Raw genomic sequence first — 22,232 nt, 5'->3', positions numbered from 1 at the left:
TAGTTATACCAATTCTTGGAGAACTTTTTGGTCATACTACTACGCACGCAAATATCGCGCCGCGCGCCGCTCGACTCGACACAACATAACGAAACTACGGAAAAAGCCGACAATACACGAAGTCTTATTACTTTGAGTTACGGTCTATTTGAATTTGTTTTGACTGTACAGGGTTAATATGACAATAATTTCCGTAGTTTTAATTATTTTTGGGATAAAAAATTACCTATATTAAAAATGATATAAATCGATTCAGTAAACGATTCTGAACAAACTAATTTCAGGATGTGCGTTAATTAAGTTACATGTTGTATATGTATGTCATGTAATAAATAAGCACCAACATTTTATATACGTACTAATTATTGCCCGTTAAATACTGGATAAAAAAAAAAACAATTTTTATTTATTTACATCATATTTAAATCAATGTCAAAAACCTGCACAGATAAAAACAAAAAATTAAGAACATAATAGAAAAAGATATCATGAGAAGGTTCTATTCTAAACATAAAAAAATACTGTCCTTTTCTCTTCAAAAACTTAAACCAAAGCCATTCGTTACGAAAAAAGAAATGAGAAAAAAAGAAAAGCAATATGGCATCCACAAGTTTTTCACGGTAAAACGGCCAGTGTCCTGTGACTATATTGACGATGCTTAGAAAAGAGGATCGTTTTACTTTTTTATTCAATATGAAAATTATTTTATTATTGATTATGTTATTATGATAATCCTTAACTAAATTATCTGCATAATATCGGATAAAATTAAATAGGACTAAATTAGTTACATAACTTTGTCTTATCTGATGATTGTACGCAGATTGCAAAGATTAGAAACTTCTTTCGTGAGCATGTTGCTAGTTCGGCCATTCAGAGAATGCGTTCCTGACACGTCGCGATTGAACTGACGACGTAACTTTGCAATGGCGTTGCAGTTACGATAAAAATATTTTTGCTGGTTGTTTACCGTTTTAACAATTGAGGAGCATTAAAACAACATTATTATATCAATAATCAATGAATGTAGTTACGTCGTCAGTTCAATCGCGACGTGTCAGGAACGCATTCTCTGAATGGCCGAACTATATAGTTATAATGGTTTATCTGTAGGTATTTTTTTTAGTTTGTGATAGAACTCATTAGTCATTAGGTACCTAATAATTGATATTTGGGTTTTATAAAACATCATTAGACCTGTCGTCCTGTATGGATCGGAGTGTTGGGCATTGAAAAAGAGGGACGAGAAGAGAGTGCATGTAACAGAAATGAGAATGCTGAGATGGATGTGTGGCGTTACAAGAATGGATAAAGTGAGGAATGATTACATTAGAGGAAGTCTGAAAGTAGCGCCAGTTACAGAAAAGATGAGAAGTAGAAGATTGTCGTGGTATGGACATGTAATGAGGAGGGATGATACGCATGCAACAAAGTGTGTGCTAAGTATGAATGTAGATGGATGGAGAGGAAGAGGAAGACCTAAGAAAAGATGGATGGATTGCCTGAAAGATGATATGAATAGGAAGGGAGTGAGTGTCAGTATGACGAGTGACAGGGGAAAATGGAAGAAAATGACATATTGCGCCGACCCCAAGTAATATTTGGGAACAGGGCAGGAGAAAGAAGGGTTTTATAAAACATAAGCTTATTTATGAAAGTTATAAAAAGGATGACAAAATACTACATATATTACAGTGTTACATTTTAGGTGACTCGTTTTTAATCGTAAGGTACTTATATTTTCTAAAAAAAATTGGTAAGAAATCAGTTCTATCTGCTGGCTATTCAATTTGTCAAAAAAGGAGGCTTTTGACGTATCAAATCTAGACACACGGCAGTGTGTCCGCCAAGTTCGAGCAAAAAAAGCGACACACCGGCCGTGGGTTATATTACACGAACCATTTCGGGCCAAATTCGACCCCCCTATAACTCAAAATCTATTTTGTTCACGCATATCAAATTTCTAGTATCTGTTGAGACCCCCTCACTTATCTAAAATACAAAATTTCATTAATATACCTATTGTAGGTCTTGAGATATTGACGTCAGAAAATCGCTATTTTTACTATACACTCACTGACTGACTGACTGACTGACTGACTGACTGACTCACTCATCAAAAACCTAGACCACTTCCAATGGTCGTATTGACTTGAAATTTGGCATGGAGGTAGGTCTTTATGTCAAGGTAAAGGGAAAAATCTGAAAATGGTCAAGTGTGAGTCGGTTTTAAAATAATGAAGGTGTTTTATACCCCTAAGGAACTAAAACGAACTAAATTTATCTATATTTATATAATATATCTTCGAATGGTCGTACCGATCTGAAATTCGTTACAAAGGTTTGTATTTAGTCAAAGTAAAGTAAAAATCTGAAAACGGCCAAGTGTGAGTCACTTTCGAAAATAACGAATGTGTAACTTTGATCTACAAACATAATATATGATAACATGTCATGTCAGTCAGTTGGTAAATCTAGTTCATTTCTTTGTAAGAAGCGTGCATATTAAAAAATCTGAAAGATAGAATAAATGAGTCATTTCCTTAACTAACTTAGTCATATGAAAAAAACCATTGTCTGTAAAGTCGTTTTACTGACGATAGTTGAACGTGACAACGTGAGTAGCTGCTGATTGTGCCTCTTTGTCGCTCGCTGCGTGCTCTCGCTTGCACTTCAAGCCTTAAACGGAACGCCTCAGAGCGAGGTAACGCCGCATGAGTCATGTTTGTTCGTGCGTGCAGCCGGCTCCATCGATTTATAAGACGTTGTCACGTCAAAAAATAAAATAAACAACCTTACAAAAATAAATGAAATCCCACCCAAAACATAAATGTGAAAGACTGCCAAGTTCGATAATATGGGAACGCTTCGCCTATAAAAGAAATGAGATCTGAATAAGTACCAAGTTCCATACACATACCTGAGTTAAAAATAGTTACTTTTTAATGATGTTACTTGGCAAGTTTTAATAGAAAATTAAATACTTGATTCATTGCATTTAGTAGGTTTATAACAAGGTGTGTGAAAACTTGCCAAGTAACATCATTAAAAAGTAACTATTTTTAACTCAGGTATGTGTATGGAACTTGGTACTTATTCAGATCTCATTTCTTTTATAGGCGAAGCGTTCCCATATTATCGAACTTGGCAGTCTTTCACATTTATGTTTTGGGTGGGTTCCGTTTACTGTATTTGCTGCCAACAAAAAAGTGAGCAAATATATTTTCTTAGATAACAAACAAAACGTAGGTAAGTAAGTATTTCACAAAATAATCCTGTAAGACATACTTATCACCAGTGTAGAGTGTAAGTACAATGATAATGCATCACAACATTATTTAAGAAAGTCTTCGCCCCGCCTTCCAAAGCCCCGATTGGTTAATCTCCTAGCTACAATCGTCCAATCACAACATTTTCCCCCAACCCCATTTCGAAATTTAAATAATGTTATAGATTTTTGTCAGTCGCTCACGAAGCGCCGTGCAGTCCACAACTTTTGTAGTGGGTCAATGAATTGAAAATTGTATTGTAAAAATAGTTTTGATCGATTTTCTTTGGTGATTTCGTTTTTATGCCAACCGTGACGGATATTTCAGGAAGTAACGGTTAGTATGTTTGTATATGCATATATTTTTCATTTTAATTACGACGATACCTACTTCGTTTACCCACATCAGAACCTATGTTTTTAATAAAAAATATGAACAACGCACATTAAATTGTCCTTATTTTCACTGACAACATAAAATTTTCTTAAATCAAAGGTTTACTGTGTGTTCAAAAGAATGTAAGGTGCACTTGGATGTTATTGTTTCTGGTTTTTTTTTACATAAGGTACATACATATGAATTACTCGTTCCCAAATGACCAACGGTTAGTACAGGAAAACGATTAGATTACTGCAACATTACTCAACAGTATAGTGTGTGTTTTGGACATTTTACAATTCATTCGAATTGTTCCCGAGCTCTCAAATACTTATTCCTCAATATGTATCACTGTTTGTAATTCTTACTTTCTTAGAATATCAACACTGGAAATTATAAACACAAAGCTTATCTCATCTAACTGCGGATTCCAATAATCTATATGTGGATTTTTTTTTTGAGAATAAATGATTTAAACCAGAAAAACCAGAATTGCTCACTAAACATAAAATTTTGATGTTTGACGTGGATAAAACAAACAATTTATCTATCTATTGTATTAATCTGTCCAAAAGATTAAATATTTGCTGAAATTATTATCCCGCATAAAAGTATTATATCCTACTTACCTACATTAGTTATTTGTTATACAAGAGTGCAAAGTTGATTTTTAACCGCGGGCTCAATTTTGATGACCGAGCAAGCGAAGGATTCTAAAATTGAATCGCTACGCTCGTGTTTCAATAATTAGAATCCTGAGCGATAGCGAGGGAATCAAAAGAGCACAAGGTGAAAAATCTTTGCACTCGAGTGCAACACGTAACTTTTCATCCCACCTCATCGAGGAAATTACTAAATGCAAAAAAACAAAATGGCGCGCACATATGAGTATCAAATTAAAAAGAAGTAAGAACCTCAGTTTAAAAATGAAACGAGGTTAAAAATCTATGTAAAAACAATAATAAAAATTACTTAATTAATGGAATAATTATTTTAAGCAGTATTTTATTTGTTTAATATGTATTTATATGAAAAGTCTTATCAAGATTGTCACAAATGGAGGATTGCATACGATGTTCTAAATTCAAATCACTTTGCCGCTCTAGAGGATAAAAACGGCTTTTGCGTTCAAATATCAAAGGGTAAAACTACTCTGTCCGAGATGGTGGGATGGAAATTATATTATTCTGATGGCATCGGAATCCATTCAGTAGTTTTAGTGCGAAAGAGTAACCAAACGTCTTTAAATCTGGACGTTCACGGTCACAATCTCTGATTACGGATTGTCTTCCTGAACTTAAGTTTTTGCAGAGGCAGCGGTATCATCATCAGCCTTTTTTATTCTCCCTTTGCTGGACTGCGGCCTGCTCTCTCACAGAGAAGAATTGAGTGTTAATCACCACGCTTGCTCAATGCGGGTTGGTGATTTCAAGGTTTCCTCGGGATGATTTCATTTACCTTTTAATCAGCCATTGGTGTCTAAAATAAACTTAGAAAGTACATACAAACTTAGAATAGTTGCATTGGTTGCTATGCGACTTCATTTTTAAGGTTCCGTACCCACAGGGTAAAACGGGACCCTATTGTTTTCGCTCCTCTGTCCGTCCGTCCGTCAGTCACCAGGCTGCATCTCACGAACCGTGATAGTTAGAGAGTTGAAATTATCACAGATGATGTATTTCTCTTGAGGCTATAGCAACAAATACTGAAAACTAGAAAAAAAAATATTTTGGGGGGCCCCCATACAAAAAACGCAAATTTTTTTGCTCACTACCTAAATAATAGTACGGAACCCTTCGTGCGCAATTCCGACTCGCACTTGGCCGGTTTTTCAAAATTAGATTTTGGACAACTTTCATGAATTAAGTTTCTGCAGAGTTACTAGTAGTTTCAGTCTCCATAAAATTCTCAATTCCTCTCATTCTGATTTCACATTATAATATTAAAATTTAACGAGTTGTTCTAAATGGTGAGCGGTTAATTATAGCGACATCCTGCGATAGCTGCTTCCTGTGATAGCTAACAATAACGATGCTTTATATAGACCAGCTTTATTTACTTCGAGACTGCTACTCAAACGTGTTACTCTTTCATCTTAATTATTTACATTAATTTATTTATTTACAAATTTACGTACACGTACATCATAAGAAAGGAAGGAAAGAATTTACAAAGGTAATGCTTATTTCTGAACAAATTTAATTTTAATTTTTTGGTCTTCTAGTTAGATTGGTTCGTAGTTTGTGTCAGAATTCAAAATTGTCTAGTACTTTTGCACCATAAATTGAGACCCTGATATTTCTTTTTTCTGTTAAAGAATATAGTTTCCGTCTGTAAGTGTTTTTGCAAAATCAAATACCAAAAAATATGTAAGTATAATAATCGTAACAGAAAGATTTTATAAGTAGTAGTAGTTTTTAGTGCAGTTTTTAGAGTTGACATTACATTTCGAGAGAGAGAGAGAGAGAGAGAAAGAGAGAGAGAGAGAGAGATTACATACTTTTCGGTATTGTTCTAATTTATTTAATCAGTTATCAGTTTTCGTAAATCAAGTTTCCGCCTCAATATCACAAAATGTAAGTGTTTGTTTGTTATTTGAAAGTCATGGTGGCTTGGAAACAGGCAATTTTTTCCAGATAGGTACGAGCCGCAATCACTACATAGTATAAAACAAAGTCCCTTTTTCTGTGTCCCGCTGTCCCGTACGCCTTAGTCTTCAAAACTACGCAACCGATTTTCATGAGGTTTGTTTAAAAAGATAGAGTGATTGAATACGAAGGTTTATATGTACAAATAGTGGAAAAATATTGTTATCCCGTGCGAAGCCAGAGCGAGTCGCTAGTTTATGCTATAAAACCACTTCATCTATTTGTCACAGTGTACCCTCCACCAATGGCGTCAGACCAGGAGTCATGTTCTGATGAGGAGCCAGACAGCGAGATGTTGAGTGATGATCTCTGTCTCCCGGACAGTGATGATGATAGACAATCCAATAGGACTGTTCAGGTGAGAGAACCTTTTGATACGGATAAGGCAATAACTAAGGCTAAAAACAGTGCTCCGTACGTCCCGGCCGGAGTAGCTGTGTGCGCCTTCATAGACTTGCACAGATATAGCTACGTCGAGCACTGTTGCCAGCCTAAAAGAACAGGACAGGAACGAAAGGGACAGGAAAAATCTTATAAAGAGGCTGTGAACTTCTAAGTTATAATGCTAATCTTCTATTGGGTATTCGGGAATACACCTTATAGTATTCGTTTTGGTCTGTTAAACCATGACATAAAATTCTATATTATTCAGTCGATTAGGACCCTCTTATGTCACTGTAATTGTAGCATTCATTCAGATCTTTCTTCCACAGAGTCTCCCAGAAGACCTGCCTTCCCTCAACTCCTGTCTCCTCCGCCCTCCTCGGAAGCTGTTCACCAACTGCCGGGAGCGCTGGAGACAGCAGAACGTGAGTGGCGCCTTCGCAGAGTTGAGGAGACTTGTACCCACGCACCCACCAGATAAGAAACTGTCTAAGAATGAGATCCTCAGGATGGCTATCAGGTAGGAACGCTTTTAAGTTTTCTTTTCTTAATGATACTGACTCCAATATATGTTATTTCAATACATTGAGTACTTCTTCTTTCAATATCAGAAGATTTCTGCTATAAAACAGTAATGAATGCTGCAAATTTACATTACAATCTAAATCATGAACTAGAACATATATTTCTTTTGTAACAAGTGTCCTTATTTTGCAGATACATTGGCCTGCTATGTGAAGTCTTAGAATGGCAGAAGACACATGGGCTGGCTATGAACAAAGAAAATTCAGCCAGTCTTGCGATCAAATGTGAGTCTCCAATGAGTCCGCAATCTCGCCGACTGCGGCTCAAAAGACCTTACTTTAACGAAGAAGATTGCCCAAGAGCGAAAATTTACCACGAAAATGGGGAATTCCAGAGATATGGCAATGAAGAGAATGAAGAAATTAGAAGAGGTTACCAGAGATTGGGTAACAGGACAGACTTTTATTTCGGAAAAGAGCATTTGAGGGTTTTAAGGAATCAGTTTTACTTTCCTCCGAGATGGCGACAGAATATGCCGTTCAGGAACTTGGCTGATCGGAACGGGAACAACTTGTTGATGATTGCTCCCGCGCAGAATGGTAAAGATGACCTGGATGGCAAACTGCAGAATGGTCACGGAAGTAAAGATAAGGATAAAGATGGGAAATGAGCGCTTAAGTGATCTTTTTGTTATATTGGTACATCAACGTTGGCCAATAACCAACCAGTCTAAAACAGTTGTTTGTTATTTCTTTGAAGGAACGATTTCACCGAGAAACGTAGAATTTAGGAGGATAAAGGAATACTCAATATTTGTAGTTTTTATTGTTACATTCCATGTTCTTAGATTGTAAAATAAATAATAAGATTACGGTACGATTACCCTTACGTGGCCATGTTAATTTTTCAGCAGGTAAAAATAAATTAGATACTACTACTCTTTTCATATAACATTTGATTAATTTCATTAAATATTATTTATGTCCGTCCAGTGATTTACCTTATGTTGTTAATATTATAGGGCCTTACTACAAAAACTTTAAACCCTGTTTTACGCTTGTCTAATAAAATTTTGGCTGCAAAATGAACCATATGTCAACGTCATAATTTGTCATTTTTTTAGACAAGGCATAAACTGACGTTTAAAAGTTTTTGTGGTAAGACGGATATTGTTTTGCTTCAAAAATCATGGTCATACTGTTTCATGGTCTCTCTGTTCCAAGTCGGTTATGATATCTCAATGCTCTTTAGGTAGAAATTTTTGCATAAACTCATATTATCAGGACACGTATTTCTATATAAGTATCGTAAGTACATCAAAAATGGAAGTTCTCAGTTTTACTCATGTGTATTTTTGTGCGTGAGTCTAACTAGGTTGTTTTTTTTTGTACCCTTTGAATTGATATTAAATTGAATATAATACTAGATGTTACCCAGCGCTGTAGAATCTTTATTTGATTTACGCTAACTTTAATTATTAATAAATAACTTAGAGAATCTTTTTAACAAAAGGGTTTTCGTCTATTTTACCTACTTTGATTTGTGATATTTAGCACTTAACTTAAATAAACATTATTAAATACTTCTACGATTTTATTTCACCCGAAAACTAAGTACATACCTACAACATTTTTAAAACCACTACATGAAAGTACCACTAACTACTAAAGTACCACTTACTCATTTGACCAATTACCACCAAAAAAAATCATATTTCAAATTTTCTGTTTTCCCTGTCTCACACCTATCATCTGACTCTTTCTACAAGGGCGTGGCGACACGCCCCTTCACATTTGATCGTAATTGAATTGCCACCCCCGGGGATGTGTATTTGCTACCCTCCCTTATCTCACATTTGCAGGCTTATAGAATTCAATTGGGGATTCCAAAATTAGTACAATGGAAAGGGATGAAAAGGTAGGGTTTCTGGCTTCTGACTACACTGCAAAAGATCATATGAACAAGTTCATATGACATCTAGGATCCACGTATTTAACGTGCATTCCGAAACACGGAAGAACTCGTAATGACAAGATGCATTGCTTAACCTCATAACCACTCGATCCGCGCGGCGTTGACTTAGCCACTAGGGATAAAAAACAATGATGATTAAATTAAAATACTTGGGATGTTTATAACGTAGCTTAGTTTTGTTATTTTTTAATTACTTAATTGTCTTCTTCTCCAAATATTATTCAGGTACCATTTGAAAGCGGGAAGTATAAGGATCCTTTTCGCAAATGAATGGTAAGCCATCCAAAGTGTCTTCGTATTCGCCTATAGTTCCATCTGATAAGAAAATACCATACGATGTCTGTGTTTTGCTGTTATATTCAGCATTCCAGTTGTGGTATAACTTCTCCAATGTTTGCCCTGAAATAATCATAAAATCTGAATTAAAATAGGTCCAATAAAATAATATTTAGATAGAGTAATAGTATCCTGTCTTTTCACAAAAAATCTCTCGCACAGAGGCTTCCGTAGTACCTAGGTGTTTAAAATATTCTATTTATAAAATATTTTTCGTTTGTACCGCTTTTGCCAAAAACTAGGGCGATAACACATACAGAGCAGATTTTTATATTTTTTTCGCTTTCTTTTTTCCCTCAAAGAAAAAGTACACACAACACACCATAAGTACATACAAGTTTGTTAAACGTTCGTTTTGAGCGATTGCGATAATTTGTCATTCGGCAAAAATACTACTTCAAATAGAGCGATTCAAGGATTAAATGGCTACCCAGTAAATAGGTTCTGGGGTTCACAAACTTCTTGGAAACACAATGGAACATACCGTGAATAGTTAGCCATGTATCCTGATTCCACTTTCGTAACCCAATAAAGGCCCCACTCCACTCTCTTGGAAGCATATTCCTGATGGTGTTGGCTTCAGCCTGGTCGTTAATGATGGCCAGGTGGCCACCTTCGGCCAGGCATATTCTGTGCGCCTCGCTCCATGTCCTGAACTCACTGTGGAACTTGTAACATCTCTCATTCCCTGTTGCCATACTGAGGCGGTACTCTGTAAATATGACGAGAAGGCTGATCAATTTATTGTGTTAAACTCTTTAGTGCAATTTGTAAATTATCAGAAATAAGGGAACACTTTGAAGTTAAAACCTGAAAAGTGCTTTTTAAAGCATTTATTTAACTTACTATGTAAGTTATGATCTTAGTTTTATGTCCTACTAAAACAGGTATACCAGCCGGATTGATAACATGAAAACTCAAAGAGTGGACTTAAAAAAACTTACTAGGGTCAAAAGTGCCGCATCCATTTAGTCTTGCAAATCTGTCTTTGTTCCTGAAGCAAATGTACGGCAGATATGTTGTACAACTTACAGGACTAACTTTTTCATAATAATAAGATAAGCAATTGCCAGGTTTCTGCTTATCAAAACGTCTTTCCCATGTTACCGGCATGTCGGACAACGGCACTCCTAAAATTTATATAAAAAATATTTAAAACAGTTAAAAGAATTATGTTTATATAGGCAAGACGACGTGGTGCCACAAGCAGCACCCGTTCACGAATATAACGCGAGGATCAGCCATCGCGACCCTCGCACATTTTTGAGGGAGGGAGGCAACCCGACCGTCGACGCTACCGTAAGCATGCTTGCAGTCAAACGTGATTTATTTTATTTACACTAACCTTCGACAGAAATGTAGTCCCCTCCAGAAAACAATGCATTCGATCCAATGAAAATACCTAATGCATATTCATCGCCCATTATATCTGATATAACAGATACAAAGTCTGCATTGAGCGGTGAAGCAAGAACTGCTCCTGAAATATTAAAAAAATCATTATTATTAGTTTAGTTTATTAGTAGGTTTGTAACTTCTTCATACTCGGATGGATGGCACCAAAGCAGGAACCACCAAAGCATTTTGTTATAAAAATTGTCTGTCACAGTGGAACTCACAGGCCTCCATTTAGCTAGGCACAGGCGTTCCCTAGGGACACAAACCAGTAGAGCATATCAGCATATAGTCGATGATCGTCCACTTGGGGGGAGAATCTCGGTGACCATCGAGGGTGACGGGTGTGACCATCTGTGGCGTGATGCAGTCGCTTCTTCTACGGAGCAAGTATGCCATGGAAGGGAAGACGGAATGCTTGAGCCTGGCCCGTGAGCGACGGAGAGCATAACCAACTGATGAATGTTAGGACACCTTTTTCACACATAGCCTCGTGGTAAGTTATTAATTAACTTGTGTTATGGGTGCTGATAAACAACACATAGCAGCATATATAAATATTTATAAATACATATAATAACACCCAGACTGCGGCCAACAAGCATGCTCATCCCACAAATGTCGACCGAGCCGGGAATCGAACCCGGGACCTCAGGTCCGGCAGTCCAGCACGGTGACCATTGCGCCATCGAGGTCGTTATCGAGATATTCTTATTTACTTGTTTAAGGAAAGATCGATTGTAGAGTGTTGATGATAAGGAAGGTAGGTCAGGGGCCCTCTTGTAGGTCAAGTAACGTGCGGTAGGCGTGATCATCGTTACTAGACTAACAAGGCGTTCGGGTTCCTTGTCAAATCAATCTTAGACAGATTGGTTTTGATTGATGAAATATAATTATTGATTTTAATTTGAAAATAATAGCGGGTACCGTTCCTTGTCTCCCGAACACCCGCATTTTGTCGCGCTACTTTCTCAGGAGATTTTGCGTTATGGCTTACCTTCATAGTGACACTGCAGGAAGGCATCTTGCCATGTCGTTGGAACTGTATGGAATTTAAACCAACCGTTCACATCTTCATTATATTTGTAGTCAGGTTTACAAACCACGAAATCTGAAATATCAATGAAATCAATGAAAGTCATAGGTATTTGAACATATTTTGTATTTTTCTGTGTGTTTTGTAATGACTCAATGATTACTAAGCCGATTTAAATAATTATAAACAGTTGGGAAACTACTCTATTCCCGCTATAGGTATTTTTTTCGGGTACGCACATAACATTAATAGAAATAGGTTCCTCTGAGGTATGGAGGGTGGGTGATCTCAGTATAAAACTAATGTCAGAAATTCTTCTACCATTTGAAAGTGATTTGTTAAATTCTGCTAATAGTACTAATGATGATAATATGGTAACCTTTGAGCCCTGCCTAAGTTATCACATTATTTAGACAGAATTTGAAAATTAGGATGCACTTGAAGATGGCGTTTTTTTTTGTTTCAGCTGAGGAAAATGCCTGACGCATACACACACCACCGCGGGGAGACGGTGAGGTTATGTGGGGCTTGCACCCACTAAAAACCTCAGCTTTTGTGCGTCTTCTGCCTTTTAGAGAGGGGCCTCGAGGACCAAAGACGACTTTCGTGACTTGAAGATGGCCTACCGAAATAAGAATAGATAGAAAAGTATAAGTTTGGAACTTACCCGTTATATACAGAAGGGTTAAATAAATAACCCATTTGAACATGTTTAATGTTGCTTTGACCAATTCAGTAAAAATGATAACAGTCAACTGATTTTAGGCAAGAATCGCATGAATTTATATATAACCTATGTGCCTATTTTGGCCACTAGTCATCTGCCACGCGGTGCCACCCGAAGCGAACGACAAGGCATCTAAAATATAATATGAAAATTACAAGAATGTGAAAAGTCATACAGTTAAAGTTTAATTGAATTCACGATTAGTTAAAAACTTCAAGTAAAGTTATTTTTTTAATTTATTTTTCAGTATTTAGAGAATGAAAAAATGAAGAGGCCTTTTCACAACTATGTTGCGTTCGGCTTCCAGTCAAACTGGATGCAGCTGATTACCAGTGTTTTACATGGAGCGACTGTCTATCTGATCTCCTTAACCCTGTTACCCGGGCAACCCAATACCCTTGGTAAGACTGGCTGTCACAAATTCTGACTACCCGTAACGGCTGCCACCGATGTTGAAATGTCAGCCGGGATCTACAGATTATCGGTGCTTTGCTAAACACGGAAGAACTCGTTATGACAAGTTGGTCACCCATCCACGGACCGACCGCGCCAAGGATTGCTTAACTTTTATAATTTTGCTACAAACGGACAAACATAATCTAAGAATTTGAATATTATTAGAGTCATATGAAATATTAGAGTTGATAGAATAACGACGATGTTTTATCAATTTAATGATAGAGATAGTTGAAAGGTTAAATTAATAAATTACATTTTATTTATTTTTGTGACTATTTGCGTTTAAAAGTAGGTACCAATAAGTATCTAATAAGTACATGAATGAAAAATGTGTAAGAATATTACATAAGTGATTTCACTTCCCCATTCGTCGTATCGTATCGTTTTTACTTCATGATTTCAGTAATCTTAAAAATAGTAAAAAAAATATGCTAATTAAACTAGCTAGAGGAGTTACAAAATTCACGCAAAAATTAAGATGAGAAATATAATAAAGAAGAATACCTACTAATATAATACAGAAGACACTTATTTTGTTTATTTGTTAGTAAGTACCGAAACTAACTACTTACTTACTACTACTTAAACCTGATTTGAAAAATTATTTCACTTTTGGCAGACTACACTCTTCCCGAATAACGTAGGCTGTATTTTATATCGGTACCGGCGGCGCGGCGTGCAAATCTATACTATAGTTCGGCCATTCAGAGAATGCGTTCCTGACACGTCGCGATTGAACTGACGACGTAACTTTGCAATGGCGTTGCAGTTACGATAAAAATATTTTTGCTGGTTGTTTACCGTTTTAACAATTGAGGAGCATTAAAACAACATTATTATATCAATAATCAATGAATGTAGTTACGTCGTCAGTTCAATCGCGACGTGTCAGGAACGCATTCTCTGAATGGCCGAACTATAATATTATAAAGCTGAAGAGTTTGTTTGTTTGTTTGTTTGAACGCGCTCATCTCAGGAACATCATCGAATCTCAGGAACTACTGATCCGATTTGAACAATTCTTTCGGTGTTAGATAGCCCATTTATCGAGGAAGGCTATAGGCTATACTTTTTATCCGGGTTCGTGCAGAGGTTCCCACGGGATGCGGGTGAAACCGCTGGCAGAAGCTAGTCAGTATTATATGGGTTTCCTCTGCTAGAATAAAATTTGGTTTTAAAAGGGATTTGCCCTGATCTATTCTGATAGGAGTTTGTGCAAAAAATATTTCCATTTTTCTTTCAAATTATTACGTAATTTTTTATTTTCTTTATTATCTCTGAAACAAACATTACAGTGCTGTGTTGGCTAGCGAGTGACCTTCTAATATATTTTGGACACTCATATCATTATTTTTGATAGACCGAAACCACGGAGTAATTAAAAATGAGCGGAGATATAGTTACCGGCACGGATATTCAGCTCTCGGCGGAAGAGTGGGGATCGCTTTGCGCACTGTACACATAAGGCAATAAACCAATAAATCGCTTCTGCGCAGGTGAAGATCAGGGCTCAATATCCGTGCCGATAACTATACCATAAGGCAGGTAGGTCAGGCCCCTTCTCTTAGGTCTAAATACGTTTGGTATGGTCAAATACCCAAGAAAGCGTTCTTATAGGGGCTGAGACTGTAACGTTCCTCCTCCCAAGGACACCCACATTTTGGCGACGCTGCATTCTTAGGAGATTTTCTGTTATCTTCGCTTTCTTGGGTATAAACGTTATCGTATTATTTAATAATATGTATAATAGTGTAGATAATTTTGTTTTTATTAGAAAAGATGACAAGGCTGATGAGAACGGAGCGTCCTGAGTGAGCGAATTGGATGCGAACGCAAAGAGACGCGACGCGAGTGAAGTATATCTTGGACACCAATGACTGTGTTTCGGATGGCACGTTAAACTATAGGTCCCGGTTGCCATTGAACATCTTTGGCAGTCGTTACGGGTAGTCAGAAGCCAGTAAGTCTGACACCAGTCTTACCAAGGGGTATTGGGTTGTACTAAGCTGCATTCGGTTGGACTGGAAGCCGACCTCATAGTTGGGAAAAGGCTGGAGAGATGATGATTTCCTTATAACTACTGTTTCATTACTTGAAAATTGAGCGAGAAAATTCATAAACAGTTTTAACATAACTGACGCTTACATTGTTCGTAAAATTGGCCCTGAATCAAATATTTAACAGTTTCACTATCTACAGAATGCCACATTGACTGTCGTTATAAAAGAGTAGTATAAAAATATAGGGGGCTAATAAAAGTCAGTAAGGCCCTTATCTACACTCGCGGGTTTGCGCTCAAGCGTCGTTCGGTCGCGTGTCGAACGCACGTACCAACGCAAAGGGGATGAAATGATATCGCAAGCTGCTTATTTGTCATAATTTGCTATTTTATTTGTGCAGGCGTTACTTTATTAATATTGCGGGCTGTGGGAGATAGTAAATATAAAACAGGACACATATTTTTCAACCGACTTCCCAAAATGGAGGATTTTGTTTGTAACAATCTCATCAAGTAACTTTTCGGTATTATACTAGCTGTTTTCCCGTGATTTTAATCGTAGGAATTACTGCCGCACCGGGATAAAACATAGCCTATATTACTCGGGAAGAGTGTAGTTTTCTAATAGTGAAAGATTTTTTCAAATCGGTTCAGTAGTAGTTAGTTAGCCTTTAGAGTATTAACAAATAAACAAAATATGTTTTCTCTTCATTATATGTGTAAGGGTAGATTTCTTATCGAATGTATAAACATAGACACTGGTGTCTGGTGCGGGTTACTCCTGTAGTATAAAAAGCATATTTATACAGGAATGAATTTTATTCAGTGCGCAAACTTTGTCAACTTATAGTTAAATCAGTTTTATAGATACGTGTATATTTATTTTCTTGTGTTTCAGTTTAAGAAAAGTTATTGATAGCGAAAGATGTTTTTTTTATAACCGATTGTACGGTCACAGTCGTCACAGTAGGCACGGGGCGGCAACGCGAAACCGGTTTACTGACGCGAGCGCTGCTCCAAGCGCGTAAGAATAGGTTAGTATCCATAGTTTGATGATTTTAGGGCGGACGAAAATATGAACAATTTTTTTTTGCGCACTGCTTAAAATTCATTCCTGTATACAATGTGTCGTACCTAATCACATTAGTAGACACTATCCCAACAACAACATGCTATGCCAGCAGTTCACTCTCAGAGTACAAACCTGGGATTGCTCGAAAGAGTAGGTAACCCACCGCAGCTCGGTCTGGAGAAACAGATGTGGAATTGGTCGGTATAAGTATGACACTGCCTCATTTGTCCACCAAAAAATATAAGCAAGCACAACTCATTCATTCTAATAGAAAAAAGATCGTCCAACTCCAAAAAATCTTGCATACTCTTACTTCTCGTTGTACATTTTGGGCAAATATATTTTTCAAATGAAAGTTTGTGCTCCATAGTTTTCCTTTTCTGTGTTCTTGTTGATATTTGTTCCTTAATACTTACGTTATATATAATAAACCTGCGTTGACGCCAAGATGACGCCATGATGTTCGCCGTTACAATCAAATTCCGAGCTCCATACGTTAATTTAATTTAATAAAGTACACATATACACTTATATCAATGAATCAAACAGTTAATAGGTACTTTTTTATTCAATAAAATAAAGTCATATCGTTATGAAAAAATAAGTTTATTCTCATATACATTTTAAAGTACAAAACCGATGCAAGTGGAGTGAACTTAGATTATTTTGATTTAATGAAACTTTTACTCAACATTTTCTAGTAAGTTTTACTGACGTAGTTTTATTCTTCTTCATTGTATGATGATTCTTTTTGAAAGCGATAAGTGTAAGGATCCTTCTCGCAAATGTATTGGGATTCCTGATTAAAATTGATCTTATTTAAGGTGCCGTCTGACAAAAAGTATCCATTCATCGACCTATCATAACGGTCGTCGTAACCAGAAATCCCCTCGTGATACACATTTTCTAATTTTTCCCCTGAAACAAGTACAATTCATACAATTAAAATAAAAACAAATTTTCGTACGTACTTTCGTGCCGTCACGTCATTTCGTATATTGCGTAGAAAATGTTCATTACTTTTAAGATATTTTTTGTAAACTACAAATCATTAGATATGTGTTTTGTACATTTGTGCGCGGTGCCTATTTGAAATATTTACAAAACATCATAATAAGTACCTAAGTACCTACCTTATTTAATAAAGATGATCATAATCATACCTAATATGATGAGTCGTATAGGTAGGTAATTATTTTTTGTTATAAATGAAATTGTTCATGTTTACCTACGATCTAAAGAGGATTTTATGTGCCAGCTGAAGAAAGACTGGCGCCAATGTCAGTAGTCAGCAGAAAGCAAGGCGACTCACGACGAGTGAACATTTTGTCTCGGGCTTACAAAAATGGCACCCAGTTGTCACGTCGCAGCATGCGCGCATCTCCATACATATCCACGGACTCGATAAGGGTGACAAAACACTCATACTAACAAAAGTCAACAGTGCGCGCTAGCTCTTAAAGGCGACGATTTCGTACTTAACTACTTACATACATATGATATCAAACTTGGAAATACGACAGAACGTACCGTGAATAGTGAGCAATAAATCTTTTGACCATTGTCGTAACCCAATACACACTCTTTTCCCTCCTAGTGGAAACATATTCTTGATGGTGGTGGCTTCAGCCTGGTCGTTAATGATGACCAGGTGGCCACCTTCGGCCAGGCATATTCTGTGCGCCTCGCTCCATGTCTTGAACTCACTGTGAAACTTGTAACAGCTGCCAGTTTCCTGACTGAAGTGATACTCTGAAATATAATGAGAAAACTGGTCAGCTTTGGAAAGTTATTGACGGTTTTCATTAATTACGTTTTTGAAAAATTCTTCATTGATATTAATCGGAAATAAGTTGACATAAGTTAAAAGTTTCAGTGTAAAAGAGAAAGCGAATGAAGAAAGTAATTCGTTCGTCTTTTACATAACTTTTAAAAAAGGACGCGTATTTTTTCTCTGTCACAAACAAATAACAACGAAGATAAAACACGATTGAATTTTGTATTACGTTACTACCAAGTTACAAATTTTACATAGACGTCACGAGCCCCCGGGTTATTCGTCATCTCGATACACTAAACTCACCACGAATGTGTCCAGACGGTAAAACTCAGTACATTTATCATGTCGTCAACTCGGCACGTCAAGATTTTAATTCGTGTCCAGTTAGTGAAATTTAGATTTTATCATAATTTAGATGTTTTCGCCAACTGGACACATTTTAGCATTTCAAACGTAGAGAATATGTTTGTCGCAATAATTATTTCCCAGTAATTCGCATAACTATCTTATTTATTGTCAAGATTGTCAGTGCTGAAAATCCGAATTCTAACATGGGTTAATAAAATCTAAAGTGTCAGTAACATAGAGTAATGTTGATGACTTTAAAAGGATACCTTCAGACTCCCAGCAATTATACCTAGTTCCTCAGACAATGTCATAATTACATGGGTAAATATTTATTTCGCATTTCTCTATATAGAAGATTTCATCCCTACTAATAATTATACTTAAATGCGAAAGTAACTCTGTCTGTCTGTTACGCTTTCACGTCTAAAGCACTGAACTGATTTTAATAAAATTTGGTACAGAGATAGAGTTGACCTTGAGAAAGAACATAGGGTAGTTTTTATCCCGGTATTTGAAGAATTCTCTTGGAAACGCGATATAACCGAACTCTACGCGGGCGAAGCCGCGGGCGGATGATAGTACTGATACTCGTATATATGTATAAACTCACCGTTGTCAAATGTCCCGCATTCATTAAATATCGTAGAGTTGTCTCTCTTCTTGTAGCAAATGTATGGTGCATAGGTTGAGCATTCTATGGGTTCGACCATTTTATCATAAAAATACAAGCATTTGTTAGGTTGCTCGTTATTATGTTGTCTCCATTTCACAGGCATATCAGCCAACGGCACTCCTAAAATTTGAAAGAGTAGGTTTTTTTTATTACTTGCAGAATTACACTAAAATATCTTATTATTTGAGACACACAGTTCTTGCATTTTACTGTACACTAGTACAGCTAGTGTCCGTTTGTAATCACTGGCTGTTTCCCGTAGTTTCACTCGGCTCCAGAGGAAAACTACCTTATGCTGTGCGGTTTTATAGATTGTTTGACACACTGTATCGGAACGGTAACTTGAGAATCCTCTCATGTTTGATTGTTGACAATTGAGGGTGAAATCTCCAGGTCCCGATTCTACTAATAATGTCAAAATTGAATAAAAATTGAATCGCTATAGCAGTTATAACCTTAGCGAGCATTCTGCTACTAATATAAGACCAATCGTATTCCAACGACATTTCATTGGTTTGCGTTTGTACTGCCATTTAATCTAACTAAACGGTAGTTTGTTACGTAAAAATTTTGCAGACAATATGATTCGTTATTGAATCACAGAAAAGGATAAAAACGTTTATTTCAATGAAAAAAATAGCGGAATGCCACATAAGCTTCAATCTTAATCGAGTCGTGATTGGATCTCGGTCGGATGTGAATCGTATATCGCTTAAGTAAAATTAGCAGGATCGAGTCCCAGATCGATTACAAATTGCATTCATAAGTAGTTTCGACTAATACTATTTTTGCCTTTTTTTACTTTACTATGTTTCTTTAACAAAGAAATGACACCATGCAATATGAGTGCCGAAATGAGTGCCCGCCTCGTCCTGTACGTACAAAAGCCCGGCGCATGGCACTTATAGAAATGTGTGTGTAGGATGTGGCCTCGCTGTCACTAACTTACCTTCGATAGAAATGTAGTCCCCTTCAGAAGACAATGCATTTGTTCCAATGAAAATACCGTTTGGTCCAAAGACATCTTCCTTTTTCATCATCTGCGTTAGAGCAGATTCAAGATCTGGATTGATTGGAGAAGCGAGAACTGCACCTGCAATTTAACCGTACAATAGTCTTTAGTCATCGTAAATCCAATCAAACGTTTTAGTAAGTCCGTCACCGTTCGGTCTGATACCAGATCGTTGTAATCAAAATCAAATCTTTATTTTCAGGCATCAATGGCCCATAGATAAATACCTTAAAAACTAGCATACATATGTTATACAAAATTGTTCGTACTTATATAAATACTTAAAACTATGTTAGTAGCACTTCACTATGCACTATGTCACTGTGCGGTCCTGTGGCACTTGTCCGCAGAAGCGACGGAACACTACGTCCTGTGGCCAGAAGTTCTCGTCCAACACGAGGTGCAGGAAACACGTCGGCACTCGCACCACGAACGCGCTGAAGTTGGCGTTATGGCGCGACTCCAGCAGATGAACTCTCGGGGCGTACGTCAGCTTCTGACGCACGTACTCCACGATGTCCTCCGCCTTAGTGGTGTAGTGTAGGCGGGAGATGTACACCGGGGTGTTCGGCTTGGCGGCACGAATTTTGATGTTTGACTCAATAGGAGCCGTGCCACAGCGATTCTTGTAGGTCCGCTGACGGCGCTTCCACCTTTGCACCGTAACGAACCCCTCTTCGTCAGCCGGATTCGGTCCCTTTACGGGCACGGGCTTCTTCGTAGCATCAATTTGCTACCGGTGACACTAGCGTAGTCGACGCTGCAGAAACGAGCAGCTGATCGAGGGGCGGCAAGCGGAGGAGCCGCAGGGACGGGAGCGGGGCAGAGGGGCGCATGAGGCGCGCACTGTGCCGACTCAGCATTCGGCGGTGACAGCGGCGATGGCGACAAAACTGCTGACACGAAACTGGCACCCGATACATTGAGGCACGCTCCGCGCCGCGTGTTTACGTTTGATGCACCCACAGGTGACCCAGTTACAGTAATATACCATAATTACATCAAGTCATAATTTATGAACCGGCCGACTAAAAGCTTTCAATGTGAGATGTGAGCGAGCTCCAATATTTATTATCTTCCTACCTCTTCGGCCAGCATGGTTTTTCCTTTCACATTTGACTGATCAAATTTTTGGAACCGTGCAACTAGAGTGAGATTTCATAGGAGCCGGCAAAGGCCTATTTGGAATAAAAATATTTGACTTTGATCTCACAAGTAACATCTCTCTAACCATATCGACTTTCACCATCTATCCATTATTTATTTCCACGACGTTACGTTACTTTGGCTGTTAGGCACGGGCTACAGTGCCCTATGGACACAAAACGATGGAGAATATGTATAGTTGATGAACGTCCACTTGGGAGGAGCATCTCGGTGTCGTAGTGGGACGACGGTGAAAATCAGTATCGTCCGTGTGTCTCAACGGCGGAACGCCTGAGCCATGTGCCAAAACAACTGACATACTTATTTGCTTACCTTCATAGTGACACTGCAGGAATGCGTTTTGCCATGTTGCTGGAACTGCATGGAATTTCAACCAACCATTCACCGCATCATTATAAATGTAGTCAGGTTTACAAACCACGGAATCTGAAATATTATAGTTAATGAAAATAATATATTATGTTTATGTATGCCTAGTGCTAGGTTTGAAGGACCTTCACTACAAAGTATAAAAATAAAGTTGCTTTTTAAAACTACGCAACGGATTCTGACGCGGTTTTTTTAGTAGATAGAGTGATTGAAGAGAAAGGTTTATATGTATAATAGCATTCATTAAATAGTGGGGAAATATTGTTAACCCGTGCGAAGCCGGGACGGGTCGCTAGTATACAATAAACCGTCGGTACCCGTACCTACCGTATTGCAGCACCATATTTTGGTGTGCACGAATTAAGGAAAATGAACAAAAAAGGCTTTGTTCATCAATATTCCAATTAATAGATACAGATATTTTATATGGAAACTTTTTTCAGTTAAGTGCTATGAGATCCCGCTCTGCAGATGAAGTTAATTTGAACTCAAAATTAAGATAAGATAGAAAGAAATAAGTTCGGAACTTACCCGTCATATACAGAAGAGTCAAATAAATAATCCATTTAAACATTTTTATATTGCTTTGAATAGTGGAGTAGACAGAATAAATGAGAACAGTAAAATGATGTCCAGCGAGAACTTCGTGAACTTATATACACAAAGTGGCTATGTTTGCAT

At 37.4% G+C, this 22,232-nt stretch overlaps 2 protein-coding genes across 2 annotated transcripts; one reads left to right on the top strand and one right to left on the bottom strand.

Annotated features, from left to right (window-relative positions):
• The first annotated feature begins 3,471 nt into the window (after window positions 1-3,471).
• LOC124642437 lies at window positions 3,472-8,788 on the top strand. The gene is made up of 4 exons (XM_047180853.1): window positions 3,472-3,605; window positions 6,526-6,653; window positions 7,009-7,199; window positions 7,397-8,788. Exons 1-4 carry the CDS (start codon window positions 3,572-3,574, stop codon window positions 7,872-7,874), a joined length of 831 nt encoding a protein of 276 aa, XP_047036809.1. The 5' UTR covers window positions 3,472-3,571; the 3' UTR covers window positions 7,875-8,788.
• Window positions 8,789-9,333: 545 nt separating this feature from the next.
• LOC124642157 lies at window positions 9,334-22,232 on the bottom strand. The gene is made up of 12 exons (XM_047180470.1): window positions 22,083-22,232; window positions 21,495-21,608; window positions 19,953-20,096; window positions 18,941-19,123; window positions 17,733-17,954; window positions 16,927-17,120; window positions 12,613-12,700; window positions 11,907-12,020; window positions 10,860-10,994; window positions 10,459-10,644; window positions 9,999-10,226; window positions 9,334-9,577 (listed from the first exon to the last, which is right to left on the bottom strand). The coding sequence occupies exons 1-12, from the start codon at window positions 22,123-22,125 to the stop codon at window positions 9,396-9,398; spliced, it is 1,833 nt and encodes a 610-aa protein (XP_047036426.1). The 5' UTR covers window positions 22,126-22,232; the 3' UTR covers window positions 9,334-9,395.

This window comes from Helicoverpa zea, chromosome 24 (assembly GCF_022581195.2).
Source record: "Helicoverpa zea isolate HzStark_Cry1AcR chromosome 24, ilHelZeax1.1, whole genome shotgun sequence".
NCBI classification, from domain to species: domain Eukaryota; kingdom Metazoa; phylum Arthropoda; class Insecta; order Lepidoptera; family Noctuidae; genus Helicoverpa; species Helicoverpa zea.
Note: the sequence above shows the minus strand (reverse complement) of the source record. Positions and strands in the feature narration are given on the sequence as shown.